The sequence below is a fragment of the Bufo gargarizans genome, unplaced genomic scaffold (assembly GCF_014858855.1).
Source record: "Bufo gargarizans isolate SCDJY-AF-19 unplaced genomic scaffold, ASM1485885v1 original_scaffold_1005_pilon, whole genome shotgun sequence".
NCBI classification, from domain to species: domain Eukaryota; kingdom Metazoa; phylum Chordata; class Amphibia; order Anura; family Bufonidae; genus Bufo; species Bufo gargarizans.
The window spans coordinates 176,226-201,741 of record NW_025334193.1 but is presented as its reverse complement, the minus strand read 5'-3'; the positions used below and the strand labels follow the sequence as shown (position 1 = coordinate 201,741).

The window sequence follows — 25,516 nt, the reverse complement described above, 5'->3', positions numbered from 1 at the left end:
GTTGTGCCGCTGACAGGTTCCCTTCTCCCACAGGCTCCACCTGCTGTGACGGAAAGTAACCGGTCCCGGTGCTGCCCTTCTGGTGGAGTCAGGATGGGTGGTTGGCTCTCACCTAGTGGCTTATGACGGGTGCTGCTAGCTCACAACTCGGTGCCCAACCCAAAATAGTGGAAGGATATAGAGAAGAAGGGGAGTGAGCACTCGCAACACTTGGACCATAGGATACAAGGTAAATTGTGCTGTGTCCAATAAATAAAATACATAACATGTGCTAAAATACAATCAAATAGCATAAAATGACAAATTGGTACCAATGAAGAAATACCCTATTGGTGGGCGAATCACTTAGTGGCAGGTCCTGCACCTGATGGCGTTTGTGGGGCCGCCGTCCACAGGTCAATATTCAATTCCCAAAGGGTTTAGGTTACTGTTGTTGGTAACAGTTCACACTGGAGATGTCTTGTCCCAGAAACGTCTCCGAGTGCTGACTTACCCCTTCCTCAGTGGTGGACCCTAACCCCCACCCACTGAGGAAGGGGTGCAGACACCCCGAAACGCGTCTGGTGATAGGAAGAAGCGCCCACTTAACCTGCGGAACCTCTACTAAGAATTGCATGGCCATGCGACACGAGCCCCGTGAGTGTGACGTCATCCAGCTGAGGCGTGCGTGGCGGGACGCCGGAGCCATCGCACGCACCTCGTGGAAGGACCGGCCGGCTGACGGGACGCAGTGCCGGGACTCAGGCAGGAACCTGTATCACTCTGGAATGGTGGCGACTTACCGGTCTATGCGGTTATATTCAGAGCTGTAAGAGGAGACCCGGCGGACATATTCACCGCGCTATAACGCTGGAACTCTGCGTCCGCTATTAGTCAGCACTCGGAGTGGTCGATCTCAGACGATTCTGGGACATCTCCAGTGTGAACTGTTACCAACAACAGTAACCTAAAACCTCGGGAATCGAATATTGACCCGTGGACGGCGGCACCACAAACGCCATCAGGTGCAGGACCTGCCACTAAGTCATTCGCCCACCAATAGGGTATTTCTTCATTGGTACCAATTTGTCATTTTATGCCATTTGATTGTATTTTAGCACATGTTATGTATTTTATTTTGTATCCTATGGTCCAAGTGTTGTGAGTGCTCACTCCCCTTCTTCTCTATATACTTCTGATGGAGTCAGTGATTGGGTTTTGGGCGGAGTTAGAGGCGTGGCCTAGTATGGAAAAAGTGCTGCCGTGTGCACCGCACATATTGTCCCTCTTGGCAATTTTCAAAAGTTGGGAGGTATGGTAATATAACAATAATGTTTACCAGTATCTAACCAATACAATGGCGCCTTTCACCTCTGCAGGCGACAATACAGCTCCGTTAGAAGTCGCAGGAAGTGACGAAACCCTTAGCTTCCGGGCAGGAGGAGATTGTCCCCACCGGGCCTCCGTTCCCATGCTTAGACGCTAGAGTGTACAAAGACTGCAGGAGAGCCCGCCCCTTCCTGGTCATGTGACTCTGATGTCACAGCCTGCCCGGTCGCATCTGCGTTCTTGATCTTCTCCGGGACGGTGGGAGCGAGAGAAGCGTCACAATGTCCCGCGGCTCCATCGAGATCCCTCTCCGGGACACTGACGAGGTGAGGGGCTGCCCTTCTAGTCCAGCCCGCGGTGTGGTCGGCCTCCAAGGGTTAACCCTGTGGTGCCTGAGTTCTGTGATGTCCTGTGCCTGGGCTGTGGTGGACGACCCTCGCCCCGGGCTTCCTGGATGGACCGCAACCCACAGGACCGCTGTGGGCCCCACCACAGAATGCTTGAGGGGCCCCGGCTGCGTATGTGCTGCTGGGCTCTTCATAAGAGGCGTTTGTGGCCCCCTGAGACCCCGGCTGTCCCTGCTCCTCGATGCCCCTATAGTCACCTATATAAACCCTTGGGCCCCCTGAGACCCCGGCTGTCACTGCCCCTCAATGTCGCCCTATAAACCCTTGGGCCCCCTGAGACCCCGGCTGTCACTGCCCCTCAATGTCGCCCTATAAACCCTTGGGCCCCCTGAGGCCCCGGCTGTCACTGCCCCTCAATGTCGCCCTATAAACCCTTGGGCCCCCTGAGGCCCCGGCTGTCACTGCCCCTCAATGTCGCCCTATAAACCTTTGGGCCCCTTGAGGCCCCGGCTGTCACTGCCCCTCAATGTCGCCCTATAAACCCTTGGGCCCCCTGAGGCCCGGCTGTCACTGCCCCTCAATGTCGCCCTATAAACCCTTGGGCCCCCTGCGGCCCGGCTGTCACTGCCCCTCAATGTCGCCCTATAAACCCTTGGGCCCCCTGAGGCCCCGGCTGTCACTGCCCCTCAATGTCGCCCTATAAACCTTTGGGCCCCTTGAGGCCCCGGCTGTCACTGCCCCTCAATGTCGCCCTATAAACCTTTGGGCCCCTTGAGGCCCCGGCTGTCACTGCCCCTCAATGTCGCCCTATAAACCCTTGGGCCCCCTGAGGCCCGGCTGTCACTGCCCCTCAATGTCGCCCTATAAACCCTTGGGCCCCCTGAGGCCCGGCTGTCACTGCCCCTCAATGTCACCTATATAAACCTTGAGGCCCCGCCTGTCCCTTCCCCTTGATGCCCCTATAGTCACCTATATAAACCCTTGGGCCCCCTGAGACCCCGGCTGTCACTGCACCTTGATTCCCCCCCGGGGCCTATATAACCCTTGAGGCCCCGGCTGTCCCTGCCCCTTGATGCCCCTATAGTCACCTATATAAACCCTTGGGCCCCCTGAGGCCCGGCTGTCACTGCACCTTGATGCCCCCCCCCCCCCCCGGGGCCTATATAACCCTTGAGGCCCCGGCTGTCTCTGCCCCTTGATGCCCCTATAGTCACCTATATAAACCCTTGAGACCCCGGCTGTCACTGCACCTTGATGACCCTATATAAACCCTTGGGCCCCCTGAGGCCCCGGCTGTCACTGCCCCTATAGTCACCTATATAAACCCTTGGGCCCCCTGAGGCCCCGGCTGTCACTGCCCCTATAGTCACCTATATAAACCCTTGGGCCCCCTGAGACCCCGGCTGTCACTGCACCTTGATGCCCCTATATAAACCCTTGGGCCCCCTGAGGCCCCGGCTGTCACTGCCCCTCAATGTCGCCCTATAAACCCTTGAGGCCCCGGCTGTCACTGCACCTCAATGTCACTTATATAAACCTTGAGGCCCCGGCTGTCCCTGCCCCTTGATGCCCCTATAGTCGCCTATATAAACCCTTGGGCCCCCTTGAGGCCCCGGCTGTCCCTGCCCCTTGATGCCCCTATAGTCACCTATATAAACCCTTGGGCCCCCTGAGGCCCGGCTGTCACTGCAACTTGATGCCCCTATATTCACCTATATAAACCTTTAGGCCCCGGCTGCCCCTGCCCCTATAGTCGCCTATATAACCCTTGGGCCCCCTGAGGCCCTGGCTGTCCGAGGGGTCCGCCATCTTTGCTGTTTGCCTCGGGCACCGCTTATCTCCAGACCCGCTGATCCCCTGGTGACAGGACAGCGCTCTCATGTGATCACCGTCCGCTCTCCGTTTCCTCCGCAGGTCATCGAGCTTGACTTCGACCAGTTACCGGAGGGGGATGAGGTGATCAGTATCCTGAAGCAGGAGCACACCCAGCTGCACATATGGATCGCCCTGGCGGTGAGTACCGGTTTCTGGGGTGCCGCGCGGCGCTGTGGGGAGTCCGGGTGCACAGATCTCATGTCCTCCCTCTCTGCAGCTGGAGTATTACAAGCAGGGGAAGACGGAAGACTTTGTGAAGCTGCTGGAGGCGGCTCGGATCGACGGCAACCTGGACTACCGGGACCACGAGAAGGACCAGATGACCTGCCTGGACACCCTGGCCGCGTACTATGTCCAGCAGGCCCGGAAGGAGAAGAATAAGGACAGCAAGAAAGAGCTGATCACCCAGGCCACCCTGCTGTACACCATGGCCGACAAGATCATCATGTACGACCAGGTGAGGCCGCTGTGTGCCGCGCTGCGCCGTCCCGCCCGGGGGTCCCGGCTGGGGCTCATTCTCTGTATTCTTCCTCCAGAACCACTTGCTGGGCAGAGCCTGCTTCTGCCTGCTGGAGGGCGACAAGATGGACCAGGCGGACGCTCAGTTTCACTTTGTTCTCAACCAGTCGCCGAATAACATTCCTGCTTTGCTCGGTAAGTCCCAGGACGGCGGCCATGTTGGTTTTGCCCGCGTTCTCGTCACGGAGTCTTATCCTTTACGTGTCTTGCAGGAAAGGCCTGCATCTCCTTTAACAAGAAGGACTACAGGGGCGCTCTCGCCTATTATAAGAAGGCGCTGCGTACCAACCCCGGCTGCCCAGGTAGGTCACCCACCTGATGGGGTCATGACCGTGCCTCGCACCTCACTGGTTCTGTTGGGATGGGCCCCCTCTGTGTCTGGCGCTCCTGACTGTGTCTTGTTCCTGCAGCCGGGGTCCGCTTAGGAATGGGCCACTGTTTCGTGAAACTCAACAAGCTGGATAAAGCTCGATTGGCCTTCGGACGGGCGCTGGACCTGAACCCCAAATGCGTCGGTGCCTTGGTGGGTTTGGCGGTTCTAGAGCTTAATAACAAAGAGGTAAGTGGCCACGAAGGTCTTCTAGACTGGTGTACGGTCGCCGGCATTCGCTGTAGGGCGAGCTCACACTTGCTGGGGGTGCGGAGCAGAGTTATATCCCATGTGGAATCCGCCCCGTGATGTGGATTTTCGCATCTGCAGCCTCGTTCTGGACTTTTTGCTGCAGGTTTCGCCACTTTCAGAATGAGAGGTGAAATCTGCTGTAAAATCCGTGTCCAACGTGAGGCTCTTGCTGTGGAGTCGCCCAGAATCCGTAGCTGCATCCTGGCAGACTCGGCATTTTAGAGAGCAGAGAAAGTCACATGACTACTCCATTGAGAGTTGTAGTAGCGGCCATGTTGGACGATAACAGAATTTACGGAGAGAGCCGAGGGCACGAGCTGCTATCTGGACGGATTCTGCGTGATTTGTTCCGCTCCTCCTTGTACACATCAGTGAAAAATATCCTGTTTATTTTCAGGCCGATTCCATCAAAAATGGCGTCCAGCTGCTGTCGAAAGCGTACACGATTGACCCCAGCAACCCCATGGTCCTCAATCATCTGGCCAATCACTTTTTCTTCAAGAAGGTGAGAATCGGTTAAAAACGTATAAAATACAATCTACTGCTCTGTTATCAGCCGCGTCCGACCGGGAAGAGACCGAGCGTTGTCTATCGACTGATATCAGCCGCTCCTCTTATAATGATCCTGTACTGTAATAACGTGACTGATATCAGCCGCTCCTCTTATAATGATCCTGTACTGTAATAACGTGACTGGTATCAGCCGCTCCTCTTATAATGATCCTGTACTGTAATAACGTGACTGATATCAGCCGCTCCTCTTATAATGATCCTGTACTGTAATAACGTGACTGGTATCAGCCGCTCCTCTTATAATGATCCTGTACTGTAATAACGTGACTGATATCAGCCGCTCCTCTTATAACACTGCTGTAGTGTAATAATGGGACTGATATCAGCCGCTCCTCTTATAACGCTGCTGTACTGTAATAATGGGACTGATATCAGCCGCTCCTCTTGTAACGCTGCTGTACTGTAATAACGTGACTGATATCAGCCGCTCTTCTGATAACGCTGCTGTACTGTAATAATGGGACTGATATCAGCCGCTCCTCTTATAATGCTGCTGTACTGTAATAACGTGACTGATATCAGCCGCTCCTCTTATAACACTGCTGTACTGTAATAATGGGACTGATATCAGCCGCTCCTCTTATAACGCTGCTGTACTGTAATAATGGGACTGATATCAGCCGCTCCTCTTATAACACTGCTGTAGTGTAATAATGTGACTGATATCAGCCGCTCCTCTTATAACGCTGCTGTACTGTAATAACGTGACTGATATCAGCCGCTCCTCTTATAACACTGCTGTACTGTAATAATGGGACTGATATCAGCCGCTCCTCTTATAATGCTGCTGTACTGTAATAACGTGACTGATATCAGCCGCTCCTCTTATAACACTGCTGTACTGTAATAATGGGACTGATATCAGCCGCTCCTCTTATAACGCTGCTGTACTGTAATAATGGGACTGATATCAGCCGCTCCTCTTATAACACTGCTGTAGTGTAATAATGGGACTGATATCAGCCGCTCCTCTTATAATGCTGCTGTACTGTAATAACGTGACTGATATCAGCCGCTCCTCTTATAACACTGCTGTACTGTAATAATGGGACTGATATCAGCCGCTCCTCTTATAACACTGCTGTACTGTAATAATGGGACTGATATCAGCCGCTCCTCTTATAACGCTGCTGTACTGTAATAATGGGACTGATATCAGCCGCTCCTCTTATAACACTGCTGTAGTGTAATAATGTGACTGATATCAGCCGCTCCTCTTATAACGCTGCTGTACTGTAATAACGTGACTGATATCAGCCGCTCCTCTTATAACACTGCTGTACTGTAATAATGGGACTGATATCAGCCGCTCCTCTTATAACGCTGCTGTACTGTAATAACGGGACTGATATCAGCCGCTCCTCTTATAACGCTGCTGTACTGTAATAACGTGACTGATATCAGCCGCTCCTCTTATAATGATCCTGTACTGTAATAATGTGACTGATATCAGCCGCTCCTCATATAACACTGCCGTACTGTAATAACGTGACTGATATCAGCCGCTCCTCTTATAACGCTGCTGTACTGTAATAACGTGACTGATATCAGCCGCTTCTCTAACGCTGCTGTACTGTAATAATGTGACTGATATCAGCCGCTCCTCTTATAACGCTGCTGTACTGTAATAACACTTGATCATTTCCTTCACACTCCCACAGGATTACAGCAAAGTTCAGCATCTCGCTCTCCACGCGTTTCACAACACGGAGGTGGAGGCCATGCAGGCGGAGAGCTGCTACCAGCTGGCCCGATCCTTCCACGTGCAGGTAAGGGGGCGGGGCTGCTCTGGGGGAGGGGTTCAGCAGGGTTGTCAGTCCCTTACTCTTGTTTTGTCGTTCTTTGCTCTCAGGAGGATTACGATCAGGCTTTTCAGTATTACTACCAGGCCACGCAGTTTGCCGCCGCCTCCTTTGTGCTGCCATTTTTTGGACTGGGGCAGATGTACATTTACAGGGGGGACAAGGAGAATGCGGCTCAGTGCTTCGAGAAGGTTCTCAAGGCGTATCCCAACAACTACGAAACCATGAAAATCCTCGGGTCACTGTACGCCGCCTCCGATGACCAGGAGAAGAGGGATATTGCAAAGGTAAGAAAGGCGGGGCGGCGTAATATATGGGATAGAGAGAGTTGCTGTACGTAATCTGTATGATATTCTGCTGCCTGCAGCCACCACTAGAGGGAGCTCACTGCATACAGATTATATACAGCCACCACTAGAGGGAGCTCACTACATACAGGTTATACAGCCACCACTAGAGGGAGCTCACTGCATACAGATTATACAGCCTCCACTAGAGGGAGCTCACTACATACAGATTATACAGCCTCCACTAGAGGGAGCTCACTACATACAGATTATACAGCCACCACTAGAGGGAGCTCACTACATACAGATTATACAGCCACTATTAGAGGGAGCTCAGGAGATTACTGCATACAGATATATACAGCCACCACTAGAGGGAGCTCAGGAGATAACTACATACAGATATATACAGCCGCCACTAGAGGGAGCTCAGGAGATTACTACATACAGATATATACAGCCACCACTAGAGGGAGCTCACTACATACAGATCATACAGTCACCACTAGAGGGAGCTCACTACATACAGATCATAGTCACCACTAGAGGGAGCTCACTACATACAGATTATACAGTCACCACTAGAGGGAGCTCACTACATACAGATTATACAGCCACCACTAGAGGGAGCTCACTGCATACAGATTATACGGCCACCACTAGAGGGAGCTCACTACATTCAGATTATACGGCCACCACTAGAGGGAGCTCACTACATACAGATTATACGGCCACCACTAGAGGGAGCTCACTACATTCAGATTATACAGCCACCACTAGAGGGAGCTCACTACATACAGATTATACAGCCTCCACTAGAGGGAGCTCACTACATACAGATTATACAGCCACCACTAGAGGGAGCTCACTACATACAGATTATACAGCCACCACTAGAGGGAGCTCACTACATACAGATTATACAGCCACCACTAGGGGGAGCTCACTACATACAGATTATACAGCCACCACTAGAGGGAGCTCACTACATACAGATTATATACAGCCACCACTAGAGGGAGCTCACTACATACAGATTATACAGCCACTATTAGAGGGAGCTCAGGAGATTACTACATACAGATATATACAGCCACCACTAGAGGGAGCTCAGGAGATTACTGCATACAGATATATACAGCCACCACTAGAGGGAGCTCAGGAGATTACTACATACAGATATATACAGCCACCACTAGAGGGAGCTCACTACATACAGATCATACAGTCACCACTAGAGGGAGCTCACTACATACAGATCATACAGTCACCACTAGAGGGAGCTCACTACATACAGATTATACAGCCACCACTAGAGGGAGCTCACTACATACAGATTATACAGCCACCACTAGAGGGAGCTCACTACATACAGATTATACAGACACCACTAGAGGGAGCTCACTGCATACAGATTATACGGCCACCACTAGAGGGAGCTCACTACATTCAGATTATACGGCCACCACTAGAGGGAGCTCACTACATACAGATTATACGGCCACCACTAGAGGGAGCTCACTACATTCAGATTATACAGCCACCACTAGAGGGAGCTCACTACATACAGATTATACAGCCACCACTAGAGGGAGCTCACTACATACAGATTATACAGCCACCACTAGAGGGAGCTCACTACATACAGATTATACAGCCTCCACTAGAGGGAGCTCACTACATACAGATTATACAGCCTCCACTAGAGGGAGCTCACTACATACAGATTATACAGTCACCACTAGAGGGAGCTCACTACATACAGATTATACAGCCACCACTAGGGGGAGCTCACTACATACAGATATATACAGCCACCACTAGAGGGAGCTCACTACATACAGATTATATACAGCCACCACTAGAGGGAGCTCACTACATGCAGATTATACAGCCACCACTAGAGGGAGCTCACTACATACAGGTTATACAGCCACCACTAGAGGGAGCTCACTACATACAGATATATACAGCCACCACTAGAGGGAGCTCACTGCATACAGATTATACAGCCACCACTAGGGGGAGCTCACTACATACAGATTATACAGCCACCACTAGGGGGAGCTCACTACATACAGATATATACAGCCACCACTAGAGGGAGCTCAGGAGATTACTACATACAGATATATACAGCCACCACTAGAGGGAGCTCAGGAGATTACTACATACAGATATATACAGCCACCACTAGAGGGAGCTCAGGAGATTACTACATACAGATATATACAACCACCACTAGAGGGAGCTCAGGAGATTACTACATACAGATATATACAGCCACCACTAGAGGGAGCTCACTACATACAGATTGTAGAGCTCCTATTAAACTTGTTACAGATCTGTCTTCAGGGAGCTCCCCCTAGTGGACACTGCCTCAGTAGAATTGTTTCCATGTGCTTTTTTACTGTAGATTGTACTAATAATCGTACATACTTTCAATAATACAGAAAAGGGAACAAAATGGTGCGTTAAAGCACGTGCAGTGCAGAGAACCTCTGGGATGGAGAGAAATGCTCAATCGGCTTGTACAGCAGTACAAATCCCATATCTGAGACTAAAAATTCTATACAAGCATTTTTATGACTTCTGAGTCCTGTGATCAGCCGTCCTCCGGGGGGTGAGGTGTCCGGCCACATAGCGTTACTCTGCGTTCTGGCTCGGTACTCGGAGGAGCGGCACCCCTCTGACATGCAGGGGCCTTGGATACGGAGCGGGGTTGTCTTCATCTCCTGTGCAGCTTCTTGTCATTGTCCCCACAGAGTCACTTGAAGAAGGTGACCGAGCAGTACCCCGATGACGTGGAGGCCTGGATTGAGCTGGCTCAGATTTTGGAGCAGACAGACATCCAGGTGAGGGACGCTACGTATGGGGGGGTAGTAAGTTGTGCATCTGTCTCTGACCCGTTTACCTTCTCGCCCAGAACGCCCTCTCGGGCTACGGTACAGCCACTCGGATCCTGCAGGAGAAGGTGCAGGCCGACGTTCCCCCCGAGATCCTCAATAACGTGGGGGCTCTTCACTACCGCCTGGGCAACCTGGGAGAAGCTAAGGTACCTGGGGTCAGGGGGTCACCCGCAGGACGCATTAGGAAACTTCCTTTACACAACCAGATGGCTCCGGACAATTGTCCATTACCTCGATGGGTAACCCCAAAGGATTCGCAGTGATGGGCGACCTTACTGAAACGTAACCTTAAAAATAGTCCCATAGACCTCATTCTCAAAGATGGGAATTAAATAAAAACTGAACAATAAGTAACTGTAAGCAAAAAAGGTTGAAGCGGACAGAAACGGAGTGGCGGATAGCGGCGAGTACCATCAGAGGAAGAGAGACCGGGCAGGAGGGACACAGACGCTGGGGCTCTTCCCCTCGGTGTCCCTGTAACGTCACCACTTCACTGTCCGTCCCTAATTAACCCTTGCTGCCCAGCTTCATCATGGGAACAAAAGATGGGAAACACTCGTACTAATTCACAGGATGCCCCGACTCGTTTCATTGGCACCTGCCAAATAGTCAGAGGACTAGGACGACTGCCGTGACAATCCGGTGACGGGTAGCCTTGGTGCAGACTGCCCGCTAGAATCAGTCGGTGTCAGGATAAAGTACTTATCTGTCCATGAGGTCAGGAGTCCTAATTCAGCAGTGGTCCAGCGCGTCCTGCGCATGGTCGCTGTCGACTGATCACCGCTGTGATGTTGCGACTACTGATTCTAGCGGGCAGTCTGCACCAAGGCTACCCGTCACCGGATTGTCACGGCAGTCGTCCTAGTCCGCTGACTATTTGGCAGGTGCCAATGAAACACGTCGGGGCATCCTGTGAATTGGTACGAGTGTTTCCCCTCTTTTGTTCCCATGATGAAGCTGGGCAGCGAGGGTTAATTAGGGACGGACAGTGAGGTGGTGACTAGAGGACGTTACCGGGACAGCGAGGGTTAATTAGGGACGGACGGTGAGGTGGTGACTAGAGGATGTTACCGGGGCAGCAAGGGTTAATTAGGGACGGACAGTGAGGTGGTGACTAGAGGACGTTACAGGGACACCGAGGGGTAATTAGGGACGGACAGTGAGGTGGTGACTAGAGGACGTTACAGGGACACCGAGGGGTAATTAGGGACGGACAGTGAGGTGGTGACTAGAGGACGTTACAGGGACAGTGAGGGGTAATTAGGGACGGACAGTGAGGTGGTGACTAGAGGACGTTAGAGGGACAGCGAGGGGTAATTAGGGACGGGCGGTGAGGTGGTGACTAGAGGACGTTACAGGGACAGCGAGGGGTAATTAGGGACGGACAGTGAGGTGGTGACTAGAGGACGTTACAGGGGCAGCGAGGGTTAATTAGGGACGGACGGTGAGGTGGTGACTAGAGGACGTTACAGGGACAGTGAGGGGTAATTAGGGACGGACAGTGAGGTGGTGACTAGAGGACGTTACAGGGGCAGCGAGGGTTAATTAGGGACGGACGGTGAGGTGGTGACTAGAGGACGTTACAGGGACAGCGAGGGGTAATTAGGGACGGACAGTGAGGTGGTGACTAGAGGACGTTACAGGGACAGCGAGGGGTAATTAGGGACGGACAGTGAGGTGGTGACTAGAGGACGTTACCGGGACAGCGAGGGGTAATTAGGGACGGGCGGTGAGGTGGTGACTAGAGGACGTTACAGGGACAGTGAGGGGTAATTAGGGACGGACGTGAGGTGGTGACTAGAGGACGTTACAGGGACAGTGAGGGGTAATTAGGGACGGACAGTGAGGTGGTGACTAGAGGACGTTACCGGGACAGCGAGGGGTAATTAGGGACGGACAGTGAGGTGGTGACTAGAGGACGTTACAGGGACAGCGAGGGGTAATTAGGGACGGACAGTGAGGTGGTGACTAGAGGACGTTACAGGGGCAGCGAGGGTTAATTAGGGACGGACAGTGAGGTGGTGACTAGAGGACGTTACCGGGACAGCGAGGGGTAATTAGGGACGGACAGTGAGGTGGTGACTAGAGGACGTTACAGGGACAGCGAGGGGTAATTAGGGACGGACAGTGAGGTGGTGACTAGAGGACGTTACAGGGACAGCGAGGGGTAATTAGGGACGGACAGTGAGGTGGTGACTAGAGGACGTTACAGGGACAGTGAGGGGTAATTAGGGACGGACAGTGAGGTGGTGACTAGAGGACGTTACCGGGACAGCGAGGGGTAATTAGGGACGGACGGTGAGGTGGTGACTAGAGGACGTTACAGGGGCAGCGAGGGTTAATTAGGGACGGACGGTGAGGTGGTGACTAGAGGACGTTACAGGGACAGCGAGGGGTAATTAGGGACGGACGGTGAGGTGGTGACTAGAGGACGTTACAGGGACAGCGAGGGGTAATTAGGGACGGACAGTGAGGTGGTGACTAGAGGACGTTACAGGGGCAGCGAGGGTTAATTGGGGACGGACAGTGAGGTGGTGACTAGAGGACGTTACCGGGACAGCGAGGGGTAATTAGGGACGGACAGTGAGGTGGTGACTAGAGGACGTTACAGGGACAGCGAGGGGTAATTAGGGACGGACAGTGAGGTGGTGACTAGAGGATGTTACCGGGGCAGCGAGGGGTAATTAGGGACGGACAGTGAGGTGGTGACTAGAGGACGTTACAGGGACAGCGAGGGGTAATTAGGGACGGACAGTGAGGTGGTGACTAGAGGACGTTACCGGGACAGTGAGGTGGTGACTAGAGGACGTTACCGGGACAGCGAGGGTTAATTGGGGACGGACAGTGAGGGTGGTGACTAGAGGACGTTACAGGGACAGCGAGGGGTAATTAGGGACGGACAGTGAGGTGGTCACTAGAGGACGTTACAGGGGCAGCGAGGGGTAATTAGGGACGGACAGTGAGGTGGTGACTAGAGGACGTTACAGGGGCAGCGAGGGGTAATTAGGGACGGACGGTGAGGTGGTGACTAGAGGACGTTACCGGGACAGCGAGGGTTAATTGGGGACGGACAGTGAGGGTGGTGACTAGAGGACGTTACAGGGGCAGCGAGGGGTAATTAGGGACGGACAGTGATGTGGTGACGTTACCGAGGGGCAGAGCCCCAGCGTCTGTGTCCCTCCTGCCTCTCTCCTCCTCTGATACTCGCCGCTATCCGCCACTCCGTTTGTAAATGTCTGTAGGCGTGACCGTTTTTTGCGTACAGTTACTTTTTAGTTTTGGTTTGTGATCTTTGAGAATGCGGCCTATGGGCCCAGCTATACTTGGTAAATGGTAAGGCTACTCACACACTGGCGTTTGGTGCGGATCCGTTCAGATAATACAGCCGTCCTCGTCCGTTCAGAACGGATCCGTTTGTATTATCTGTAACGTTGCCAAAACGGATCCCCATTGACTTGCATTGTGTGTCAGGACGGATCCGTTTTGGTGTCGGCCTCCAGAGCGGAATGGAGACGGATCGGAGGCAAACTGACGCATTCTGAGCGGATCCTTACCATTCAGATTGCCTTAAAGAGGGCCTTTCACCGTAATGAAACTTCTAAAGTAACTATACAGGCATGTAGAGCGGCGCCCAGGGTTAGGGTTAACCCCCCTGCACTTACTGTTATCCCTGGGCGCCGCTCCGTTCTCCCGTAATTGCCTCCGGTATCTTTACAGTTAGGCTCCACCCAGGGGAACCTGCCGGCGCCTCCTTCTCCCATGCTGCAGCGCTGGCCAATCACAGCGCTCAGCTCTCTCCCAGGCTATGAGCTGAGCGCTGTGATTGGCCAGCGCTGCAGCATGGGAGAGGGAGGCGCCGGCAGGTTCCCCTGGGTGGAGCCTAACTAAAGATACCGGAGGCTATACCGGGAGAACTGAGCGGCGCCCAGGTATACCAGTAAGTGCAGGGGGTCCCTGGGCGCCGCTCTACATGCCTGCATAGTTACTTTAGAAGTTTAATTCTGATGAAAGGTCCTCTTTAAGGCAAAACTGATCCGTTTTGGACGCTGAGCCCTGAACGGACCTCAGAAACGGAAACCAGAACGCCAGTGTGAGCGGAGCCTGAGATTCGTTAAGATCGCCCATCGCTGTGACTAGATCCTGTTTTAGGGACCGCGTAATGTGCTGATATCACAAGCTGCTGCTTGTAATAGACTTTATGTCCCTCATTATTTCAGGTTTGCTGTCAGTGAATGTGGACAAACCCTTCATAATCTAGACCTGCCCACACAGCTGAGGGTTTGTTACAGTGTATCAGCGCCATCTGCATGAAGTCCAGAGCAGGAGAGACTTGTGATCCTGTGTGTACTTCATAGACTGATGCACTGTAACAGACAATCAGCTGCGAGAATGTGATGGAAGAGGAGTAGACCATTTAATAATCTGGGGTCTGCAGGCCCGCAGAGTTGTCGGATTGTCAGACCCGCCCCCATGTGATTCACCCTCCTGAGGTTACATATGATGAGCCTCTTAAAGGCCTTCTGTCGCCCCACTAAAGTCATATATATATATATATATATAATGTATGTTACTTATAATCCCCATCCTGCGATATATCCCTATATAAGGCTCTTACTCATTTTCATTCAGCAGTTTCTTAAAAAAACGGACTTTTATAATATGTAAATGACCTGTCTACCAGCAGGTAGGGCGTCCGCATCCTCCGATCCTAAAGACGCCCCCTCCGCATGTTGATTGACAGGGCCAGCGAGCGCTCTCGTCCTCTGGCTGGCCCTGTCTGCGTTCAAAATCTGGCGCCTGCGCCGTGCCGGTCTTCAGTCGTCGCAAGCGCACTAAGAGGAGGACGATCGCTCGGCCGCTCCTTCCTCAATGTGCCTGCGCGATGACATCACATCTACACCCGGCGCAGGCGCACTGAGGAGGGAGCGGCCGAGCAAGCGTCCTCCTCTTAGTGAGCCTGCGCCAACTGAAGACCGGTACGGCGCAGGCGCCAGATTCTGAATGCAGACAGGGCCAGCAGAGGACGAGCGCGTTCGCTGGCCCTGTCAATCAACATGCGGCGGAGGCGCCATTATGATCGGAGGATGCGGCCGCCCTACCTGCTGCGAGACGGGTCATTTACGTATGAAGAAACTGCTGAACAAAAATGAGTTGGAGCCTTATATATAGTGATGGCAGGATAGGGATTATAAGTAACCCATATACATGACTTTACCGCGCTCTGACCGTGTACCGTATTTGTGGGTTTACAGAAGTATTTCCTGGCCTCTCTGGACCGCGCCAAAGCAGAAGCCGAACACGATGAGCATTACTACAGCGCCATCTCTGTCACCACCAACTACAACCTGGCGAGACTGTACGAGGCGCTGTGCGAATTCCACGAGTCCGAGAAACTGTACAAAAACATCCTCAGGGAGCATCCAAACTATGTGGACTGTAAGTTATAGATCAGCAGAGAATGCTGGGGGATTTCAGCTCTGGAGTATAATACAGGATGTAACTCGGGATCAGTACAGGATGAGTAATGTAAGTACACAGTGACTGCACCAGCAGAATAGTGAGTGCAGCTCTGGAGTATAATACAGGATGTAACTCAGGATCAGTACAGGATCAGTACAGGATAAGTAATGTATGTACACAGTGACTGCACCAGCAGAATAGTGAGTGCAGCTCTGGAGTATAATACAGGATGTAACTCAGGATCAGTACAGGATAAGTAATGTATGTACACAGTGACTGCACCAGCAGAATAGTGAGTGCAGCTCTGGAGTGTAATACAGGATGTAACTCAGGATCAGTACAGGATAAGTAATGTATGTACAGTGACTGCACCAGCAGAATAGTGAGTGCAGCTCTGGAGTATAATACAGGATGTAACTCAGGATCAGTACAGGATAGGTAATGTATGTACACAGTGACTGCACCAGCAGAATAGTGAGTGCAGCTCTGGAGTGTAATACAGGATGTAACTCAGGATCAGTACAGGATAAGTAATGTATGTACAGTGACTGCACCAGCAGAATAGTGAGTGCAGCTCTGGAGTATAATACAGGATGTAACTCAGGATCAGTACAGGATAAGTAATGTATGTACACAGTGACTGCACCAGCAGAATAGTGAGTGCAGCTCTGGAGTATAATACAGGATGTAACTCAGGATCAGTACAGGATAAGTAATGTATGTACTGCACAGTGACTGCACCAGCAGAATAGTGAGTGCAGCTCTGGAGTATAATACAGGATATAATACAGGATGTAACTCAGGATCAGTACAGGATAAGTAATGTATGTACACAGTGACTGCACCAGCAGAATAGTGAGTGCAGCTCTGGAGTATAATACAGGATGTAACTCAGGATCAGTACAGGATAAGTAATGTATGTACTGCACAGTGACTGCACCAGCAGAATAGTGAGTGCAGCTCTGGAGTATAATACAGGATGTAACTCAGGATCAGTACAGGATAAGTAATGTATGTACACAGTGACTGCACCAGCAGAATAGTGAGTGCAGCTCTGGAGTATAATACAGGATGTAACTCAGGATCAGTACAGGATAAGTAATGTATGTACACAGTGACTGCACCAGCAGAATAGTGAGTGCAGCTCTGGGGTATAATACAGGATGTAACTCAGGATCAGTACAGGATAAGTAATGTATGTACACAGTGACTGCACCAGCAGAATAGTGAGTGCAGCTCTGGAGTATAATACAGGATGTAACTCAGGATCAGTACAGGATAAGTAATGTACACAGTGACTGCACCAGCAGAATAGTGAGTGCAGCTCTGGAGTATAATACAGGATGTAACTCAGGATCAGTACAGGATAAGTAATGTATGTACACAGTGACTGCACCAGCAGAATAGTGAGTGCAGCTCTGGAGTATAATACAGGATGTAACTGAGAATCAGTACAGGATAAGTAATGTATGTACACAGTGACTCCACCAACAGAATAGTGAGTGCAGCTCTGGAGTATAAGTAGGTATACTTGGTGGGCTCTTCTCACACTGACTATCCTCCCGGTTGTCTCTCTCAGGTTACTTACGTCTTGGAGCTATGGCCAGAGACAAAGGAAATTTTTATGAGGCGTCTGATTGGTTCAAGGAGGCTCTTCAGATTAACCAGGTAGTTTGGCTTCTGCTCTCCATCTGGTGGTCCGAGCTCGGACCCTGTAGTAATCGCCCTTTGTTGCCCCCTCTCAGGATCACCCTGACGCTTGGTCCTTGATTGGAAACCTTCACTTGGCCAAGCAGGAATGGGGTCCTGGGCAGAAGAAGTTTGAGAGGATTTTGAAGCAGCCATCGACCCAGAATGACACCTACTCTATGCTGGCGCTGGGTAACGTGTGGCTGCAGACGCTGCACCAACCCACCCGAGACCGGGAGAAGGTAAGTGTATGGTATGGGCCCCGTAGCGCGGTCCCTCACACCCCCCCCCATAGCTTTGGTTTGAGCGGTTTCCCTCATTCAGTGCTGTAGAACGTCTCTATCATCAGAGGTTAGAGCTGCATCTCTCACCCGCAGGAAAAACGTCACCAGGACCGGGCGCTGGCCATCTATAAACAGGTGCTGAGAAACGACTCCAAGAATCTGTATGCCGCAAACGGCATCGGTATGTACGGAGGGCGCTACATGCGGGGTCCTGTGGCGATATGGCTTCTTTCCCTCCTTGCAGCATGCTTTCTGTGCACCTAGTGGCAGGCTACTTTCACACTTGCGGCAGCAGGAAACGGCAGGCGTACCGGTGCTAGCGCTAGCCCACTGTGCCGCCGGAAGTCCGCTCTGGCCCCTTCACTATAATGGGGGCGGGTTAGGCCGCAACATGGCAAACAAGCCTCGAGGCGGCTGGACAAAAACTCCAGCAGATCTAAACCCGGACGTATCCCCATCTTCACCCCTCCGGCCCCCCTGATATGAGCATCGAAAGCGCTTCAAGCTCGGATGCTCCCCATTGTCCTGCGCTCTATCGTGCAGGACAAAGGCGTTTTTAGGTGATCAGGTGATGTACCGGGCTCTCTATAGGGACTGCTAGGCAGAGGCTTCCACCCAGCAGGGTTGCCAGTGACGTCACCGGCTCTGATGGGCGGGCTTTAGCCGTTTTACAGGTTAGAGCAGCGCTAAAGCCCACCCGTCAGTGCTGGTGACGTCACCGGGTTCAGTGCTAGGGGGAAGCCTACGCCTAGCAGTCCCTATAGAGCCCTGTACATCACCGGATCGCCTTAAAATGCTTTTCCCTGCGCAATTCGGCACAGGGTAAAGGAGACCATAGGAGGATGAAGTGCTCCAATGCTCATATTGGGGAGGCTGAGTGGGGGATATGTTCATGCTCAGCTCTGAACCCGGACAACCCGTTTAAAGCCCATCTGTCAGCAGTTCTGTCCATCTGACATGTGCTGTTGGCAGCTGAAGGCACCCGTGTTGGTCCCATGTTCATATGTGCCCGCATTGCTGGGAAAAGTGATGTTTTACCATATGCAAATGAGCCTCTAGGAGCAACGGGGGCGTTACCCTTACACCTAGAGGCTCTGCTCTCTCTGCAGCTGCTGCGCCCTCTGCACTTTGACAGGGCCAGGCAGAAGTGATCACACCTGATCCTGTCAAAGCGCCAAGGGCGCAGCAGCTGCACAGAGAGCAGAGCCTCTAGGTGTAATGGCAACGCCCCTGTTGCTCCTAGAGGCTCATTTGCATATAGTAACATCTTTTTTTTTCTCGGCAATGCGGGCACATATGAACACGGGACCAACACGGATGTCTTCAGCTGCCAGGAGCACATGTCACAGGTCAGCCGGGGTCAGAGGGACAGAACTGCTGACAGATGCCCTTTAAGCTGACCATAGACAAGCTCCCCTTATAATGCTCTGTCTCGTAATACACTGAGTTATGTATTTTGTACTGATCTTTATACCCCAGAAGTGAAATCTCCCAACATTCCCTGCTTGTTCCGTGTCTGCACAGAGCTTGGTGTGGCGATTTGCATTCTGGGACTTGTTGTCCGTGCCCCGGGCTCTGTGCACTCACATGCTGCAGATAAGTACCGCCTGCATTGGAGGAGCTCTGCCCACATGCTTGCTGACAATGATTCCGCCTGCAGCGCTGGTTGTAATTCCACATCTGTAGATTAATTCCATAGATATGTGAAATGGAGTTCAAGGCTGGACGTCTACTAATAGGGGGGGGTCCCATATTTGCCTTTTATATATCAGGGGCTGTGTTGGCGCACAAAGGATACGTGCGAGAAGCCCGTGATGTGTTTGCCCAGGTCAGAGAGGCGACTGCCGAGATCAGCGACGTCTGGCTCAACCTGGCCCACATCTATGTGGAGCAGAAACAGTACATCAGCGCAGTGCAGATGGTAGGTACTGAGCCGGCCGCGCGTCTCCTCCATAGTCCAGCTGAACCCGGGAGGTGACCGTCCGCCTTGTCCTTACCCCCTCTAGTATGAAAACTGTCTGCGCAAATTCTACAAGCACCAGAACACGGAGGTGCTGCTGTACCTCGCCCGAGCCTTGTTCAAGTGCGGGAAACTGCAGGAGTGTAAGCAGATTCTGCTGAAGGTGAGCGCCGCGCTGCAGCATGCTGCACAAGAAACTGACGGCAGCCATTCAGGTGTTGTATGTGGGGGCAGGTTTTACCGATGTGAGGCCTGCAATGTGAGCAGGTTATACGCAAAAATGTACCGTACACTGACAGCAAGGAGAGATCTTGAAAAACAGTAAGGCATTGAGGCACAGCGTTTTTAAGAAAGTGACTTTAATGTCTTGATTCTTCATCTGCTGTCCTCCTCCGACTCTGCAGGCTCGCCACGTGTCCCCCAACGACTCCGTCCTCATGTTCAATGTGGCCCTGGTGCTGCAGAGACTCGCCACGTTGGTGCTGAAAGACGAGAAGAGTAACTTGAAGGAAGTACTGAACGCAGTGAAAGAGCTGGAGCTCGCCCACCGGTGAGACGGTCGAGGAAGCCGGGGGGGCCCTGACTGTAGACGTAGCATGTGCTGTGGACAGAGTATTGCGCCACCTAGAGGCTGCAGGGATCGCTGCTCTCTGACCTGTCGCTGTTTCTTCTGTAGATATTTCAATTACTTGAGCAAAGTCGGTGATAAGATGAGGTTTGATTTGGCTCTTGCCGCTTCCGAGGCCAGGTACGTGCCGCAGTGATTGGTTAACCCTTATTTGTGACTTGATGCCTTGTTTTAATCGGCTGCCTCCATTCTAGACAATGCTCGGACCTTCTGAGTCAGGCTCAGTATCATGTGGCCCGGGCTCGTAAGCAGGATGAGGAGGAGAAGGAGCAGCGCGCCAAGCAAGAGCAAGAGAAGGAGGTCTTGCGTCAGAAGCTGATGAAGGAACAGGTGGGTGCCCGGAGCCAGGGCGAGGGGTGTAGGTGCTGGCGAACCATGGGTCTTCTGTGGTGTTGAATAACCATTTTTACCCTTTCCAGGAAGAGAAACGACTCAAGGAGATCGAGGAGCAGAAGAAACTCTTGGAGCAGAGAGCGCAGTATGTGGAGAAGACCAAAAACATCTTACAGTTTACTGGAGACATGGAGGCTCCCAAAGAGAAGAAACGAGGTGGTGGCGGCGGGGGCCGGGTGAGTCTTATATGGTGACATAATGCCAGGCTATACTGTACCTGAACTAAAGGCTTGGGGGCGGCCCCTGGCGCCAGCCTCCTGCAGTGCCTGTAGTGTGGGGGCGCCGCCGCCGGGCCTCCTGCAGTGCCTGTAGTGTGGGGGCGCCGCCGCCGGGCCTCCTGCAGTGCCTGTAGTGTGGGGGCGCCGCCGCCGGCCTCCTGTAGTGTGGGGGGTGCCGCCGCCGGCCTCTGCAGTGCCTGTAGTGTGGGGGGTGCCGCCGCCGGCCTCTGCAGTGCCTGCAGTGGGGGGGGCGCCGCCGCCGGCCTCCTGCAGTGTGGGGGGCGCCGCCGCCGGCCTCCTGCAGTGGGGGGGGCGCCGCCGCCGGCCTCCTGCAGTGTGGGGGGCGCCGCCGCCGGCCTCCTGCAGTGTGGGGGGCGCCGCCGCCGGCCCTGATTTTCTTCATGTTCTCTTCTTACAGAGATCCAGAAAGAACGGGGAGTTTGATGAGTTTGTCAATGACGACTCTGATGAGGACCTGCCGAGCAAGAAGAAGAGAAGGAAGAAGGGCGGCAGCAGCAGTGGAGGAGAGCAGGACGGAGGAGAGGAGAATGAAGGAGAGAAGAAGACGAAAAAGCGGAGGAGACGGTGATTGCCACAATGCTGCATAACACCCCCAGAGCTGCGATGGGTCATGGGGACATTGAGGGGCGAGAACCATCCTCATCATCCTCATCCATTTCCTAGTTCTCTCAGTTTAGGGAAAAGCTGGGTGGGGGCCACCAATATGGCTGCTATTGCAGCTCCTGCAGGTGAACAGCACCTCTAAAGGCTCATGCACATGACCGTATGTCTGTCTGCAAAAAATACGGAGGACGTCCGTGTGCATTCAGTATTTTGCGGAACGGAACAGCTGGCCCCTAATAGAACAGTCCTATCTTTGCCCGAAATGCGGACAATAATAGGACATGTTCTCTTTTTTTTGCGAAGCCAACATATGGAAACGCAATGCACGCGCGGAGTAACTTCAGGTTTTTTTAATGAATAATTCTGCATACGGTCTGCCCAAAAAAAAAACGGAATAGACGCAGAAAGAAAATCCATTCATGTGTATGAGCCCTAACTCTGTCTCTTCTCATCAGGCCCCAGAAGTCTGGCGAAGGATCAGACAATGATGAGGACCAACGTCCCCGTGCCAAAAAGAGACCACCAAAGAAGAAGGTAAATAAGTGCCCCCCATAGGTCTGTCTATAGAATATGGCCTCCCCAGAAGTCTGGTGTCACCCCCTATGTAAAAGAATCTCCCCTCGTACATGAGGACTAACCGCTCATCAGGCACCGCTGATCTTATCGTTAATCTCTTCTCAGCCGATTAAAGTGGAGAGAACTCCGGCCTCCATGAAAGGGAAGATCAAGTCGAAAGCTATGATCTCCTCCAGCGACGACTCTTCAGATGAGGACAAACTGAAAATTGCAGATGAAGGGTAAGAGTGATGTAAATGAGATTTAAAGGGGCCCTACACCCAAAACGCCCCATCCTGAGGCCCGGAGGCTCCTCCCCTTTCCTGCAGGCACCACAGGTACAATCCTGTGTGGTTGCTGTGGATACATTGCAGCCGCCTCAGTCTCTTCAGTCGGGTTCTTGGGCAAGGAGTCTCTAGACTTGGCTCTTTGCAGTCACATTGGGTTCTCCAGTCACACCCAAAGCTGCAGTCACAGTTGCTCTTCTGCTCTGCCCTGATTTACTCCCCCTCCAAAACCTTGACTAATCTCCCAGAATGCCCTTCGCTGCTGCTTTGCATTGTGGGAGAAGTTACTCTTCACAATAAGTAATTTTCTTGTCTTCAGAAATGCCCGGAACAGCAACAGCGACTCAGACGGCGACACCCGACCTTCTAATAAGCGCATCATGTCCGATAGCGACTCTGATGGCGGAAACAAATCTGGAAGCGATGCAGGCAGTGGGCAGAAATCGCAGCAGTCCGGCGACGAATCCGACGACAACGCCTGGGCAAGGAAGAGGCGGAGAGTGGAATCTGGATCTGATAACGACTCGGTCCAGTCAAGGCGAAGCGGATCTGCCGCATCAGATAACGAGTCACGAGCTGAGTCACGAGCTGCGTCCCGAAGCCCAGAGTCAGACAGGGAGTCCGGAAACGAGGGATCTGCCAGAGGATCCGGAAATGAGTCTGAGCCAGAAGTGTCCAACAACGAAAAGTCTGAGCGCGGATCCGACGACGACAGCGACTGACGCGTGAACTTTCTTGTAATTAATGTAAATTGGACAAAAAGAAACATCCTTAAAAATAATGTGGGGTTTTCTAAGCTTTGGGGTCTGTGGCCGAAGATCTTCCTGACGTTTCGGCAGTAAATGTTGCTCCGCCCCTTTGTAACGTTCCAGTGTTATCACATCTGACCGGACGACTGCGACCTCAGATTGTACGTCTTGTAACGCGTGTATAGGAGCCCGTGGTTTTTTCTACTCCTGAACTCCATTTTTCATATAATGTTGAGTAACAAATATTTTTCATGTCTTCTCTGGTCACATCCAAAGCTGCGTCCACCGTGCTGCTGCTTTTAATCATTCTCCAGCCTGGCACTGTGCCTTAGTGTATGCAGCTTGGGGTATGACTGGAGTATAATGCGTAATGGTACCGACAATGATGAGTAACACAGTTAGGCCAAGTTCACACCTCAGTTATTTCCACCAGTGATTGGGAAGCCTCCACAGAGGTCGGGTACGTGGAAGGGTCTCCCCTGTTCTGTGGTCTTGGCTCAAAATCACTGATGGCAATAACGGAAGTGTGAACTCGGCCTAAGGGCTCATTCACACGGCTGTTTCGTGCATTGGGGACTGCAATACGGGCACGGCAGGCCAATGGCCGTGTGCATTTTGCGGAATTCGGTGGCCTAGGGGTGTTTTGCTCATATCCCTTTTAGGTTTGCATCTTCAGCAGCTCCTTAAAGATTGTGCCGACTCCTGAGTAGCCTGCATCGATAATCTGCAGGCTGCTGTATGGCTGTGCCGCGCTGTCGCCCCTGCAGGAGGGTCACCCTCGTTACATGGTCTGACTGAGGGGAAATGTTCTTTTCTATACTTTGAATCCCGGCGGCAAATTATTATTTAAAGGGAAAATGTTCTGATTTGTGTAAGACTGTAAAAAATGCTTCCCCTTTAATAAATAATGTGAGAATTTTCCTCGGCTGCTTTTGTTGTTTTGGGGTCAGGGCTCCAGATGGCGACCTAGAATGGCTAAATGGCGACAAGACTTTATAGTCTTGTCGCCATTTGTGCCTAGACCTGCCGCTTTCACAAACTGACATGACACGCGCTGCTGTCAGCACGGCCATGTTCTTCACAGCACAGGGGAGAAGGAAGGCCGTCCCTCCCCCCCCCCCCCCCCCCCCCCCAATGGGCTGATGGCAGGGAGGAGGGGAGGGGCTGTGGCCGCTGCCACCAATGGCTGATGGAAGCGAGGAGGAGGGGAGGGGCTGTGGTCACAGCACCACCAATGGCTGATGGAAGCGAGGAGGAGGGGAGGGGCTGTGGCCACAGTGCCACCAATGGGCTGATAGCAGGGAGGAGGAGGGGAGGGGCTGTGGCCACCGCCACCAATGGGCTGATGGAAGCGAGGGGGAGGGGAGGGGCTGTGGCCGCTTGAGTCATCACCCATTTGCCCAGTGGTACATATCAATGGCAGAATATTTCTGACCGGACGTTTCGCTCACAATGGACCTTCATCAGCGGTCATATTATCTGTAGGGTGGGTATAGGCATTCCTGGGGCGCTAGATGCATCCAGCGCCCCAGGAATGCGCAGTGCACCGCCGGCCTGGGCATCGCTACATGTAGAGCCTCCAGTCTTCCTGTTTGCTTCTGGTCCGCCCCCTTGTCACTGGTTTTACCTGTAGCGATGCCGTGCCCACAATGGGCATCACAGTGAGCATGCCAGGACCGGCGGCGCACGCCGCGGGATCTCGGCTGGTCCTGTGGATAACGGGCGTGCCAAGGAAGAGGCTGGGGAGGAGGAATGTAAAAAGAAGGCAGAGCAGCCCAGCCATCTACTCGCCGAATGCCGCCCCTGGGCACTTACGAGCCCTCGTTTGCATATGGATCAAACGTTGTTTTTCCTGCTGGTGAAAGTCAGAAGAAAATGACACCGTTACCGTTAGAATCATTGTTGGGTGCTAGAGAGCCATGTGCGCCTGTATAATGTCATATTTGGGTGACGGGCTCCCTTTAAATGTGAGGCACCTTCTACCTCCCATGAACCAAGGGGAAGAGTTCTCCTGGTCAACCAGCCCTGGATGAATGATTGAAACAAAATAGGGTGAAGTATAGGATTCTGCCCCAAAAACTGATTCCGTGGCGTCCGGGTTTCCTCCAGAGACGTCATCACATCTGAAGGGATCCACGGATTGGAAAGGGTCCCTGAATATATTTCTAGGACAAGTGAAGCGGGCTGAGGTCATTGTTGTGTAAGAGGGTTGTCTAGGGGAGAGATCCTACAGAACCTGCCCTTGCTGAAGTTCCTCTGTGCTGCTCTTATCATTTTAAGAAATTCCTCTGCGTTCTTGGCAGAGCAGCTACTAAGGTGTATCCACTGCATTGTCAGCGAAAAAGGATTAGATTTTTTTTGAATAGGAGAGAGTACGATGGGGTATTTAACTCGGCTACGTGATGATGGCATTACTCTATCAAAGGG

The 25,516-nt window shown here is 52.4% G+C and overlaps 1 protein-coding gene across 1 annotated transcript; it reads left to right on the top strand.

The window, feature by feature from the left end:
* The first annotated feature begins 1,486 nt into the window (after window positions 1–1,486).
* Window positions 1,487–24,009, top strand: CTR9 (CTR9 homolog, Paf1/RNA polymerase II complex component). The gene is made up of 25 exons (XM_044273620.1): window positions 1,487–1,634; window positions 3,570–3,668; window positions 3,748–3,987; window positions 4,067–4,184; window positions 4,262–4,351; window positions 4,460–4,608; window positions 5,069–5,176; window positions 6,906–7,013; window positions 7,097–7,333; window positions 10,099–10,188; window positions 10,260–10,388; window positions 15,495–15,678; window positions 17,282–17,370; window positions 17,448–17,633; window positions 17,769–17,856; window positions 19,448–19,596; window positions 19,682–19,798; window positions 20,040–20,185; window positions 20,312–20,383; window positions 20,458–20,593; window positions 20,683–20,832; window positions 21,293–21,459; window positions 21,954–22,032; window positions 22,180–22,295; window positions 22,660–24,009. The coding sequence occupies exons 1-25, from the start codon at window positions 1,590–1,592 to the stop codon at window positions 23,060–23,062; spliced, it is 3,495 nt and encodes a 1,164-aa protein (XP_044129555.1). The 5' UTR covers window positions 1,487–1,589; the 3' UTR covers window positions 23,063–24,009.
* The last annotated feature ends 1,507 nt before the right edge of the window (window positions 24,010–25,516 follow it).

What these genes read in the sequence shown, in the direction of transcription:
- CTR9 (XM_044273620.1), top strand. Translation starts at nt 1,590, where the DNA reads ATGTCCCGCGGCTCCATCGAGATCCCTCTCCGGGACACTGACGAG. An exon ending in AGATCATCATGTACGACCAG is followed by an intron (nt 3,988 to 4,066) that starts GTGAGGCCGCTG and finishes TTCTTCCTCCAG; the next exon opens with AACCACTTGCTGGGCAGAGC. An exon ending in AGAGACCACCAAAGAAGAAG is followed by an intron (nt 22,033 to 22,179) that starts GTAAATAAGTGC and finishes ATCTCTTCTCAG; the next exon opens with CCGATTAAAGTGGAGAGAAC.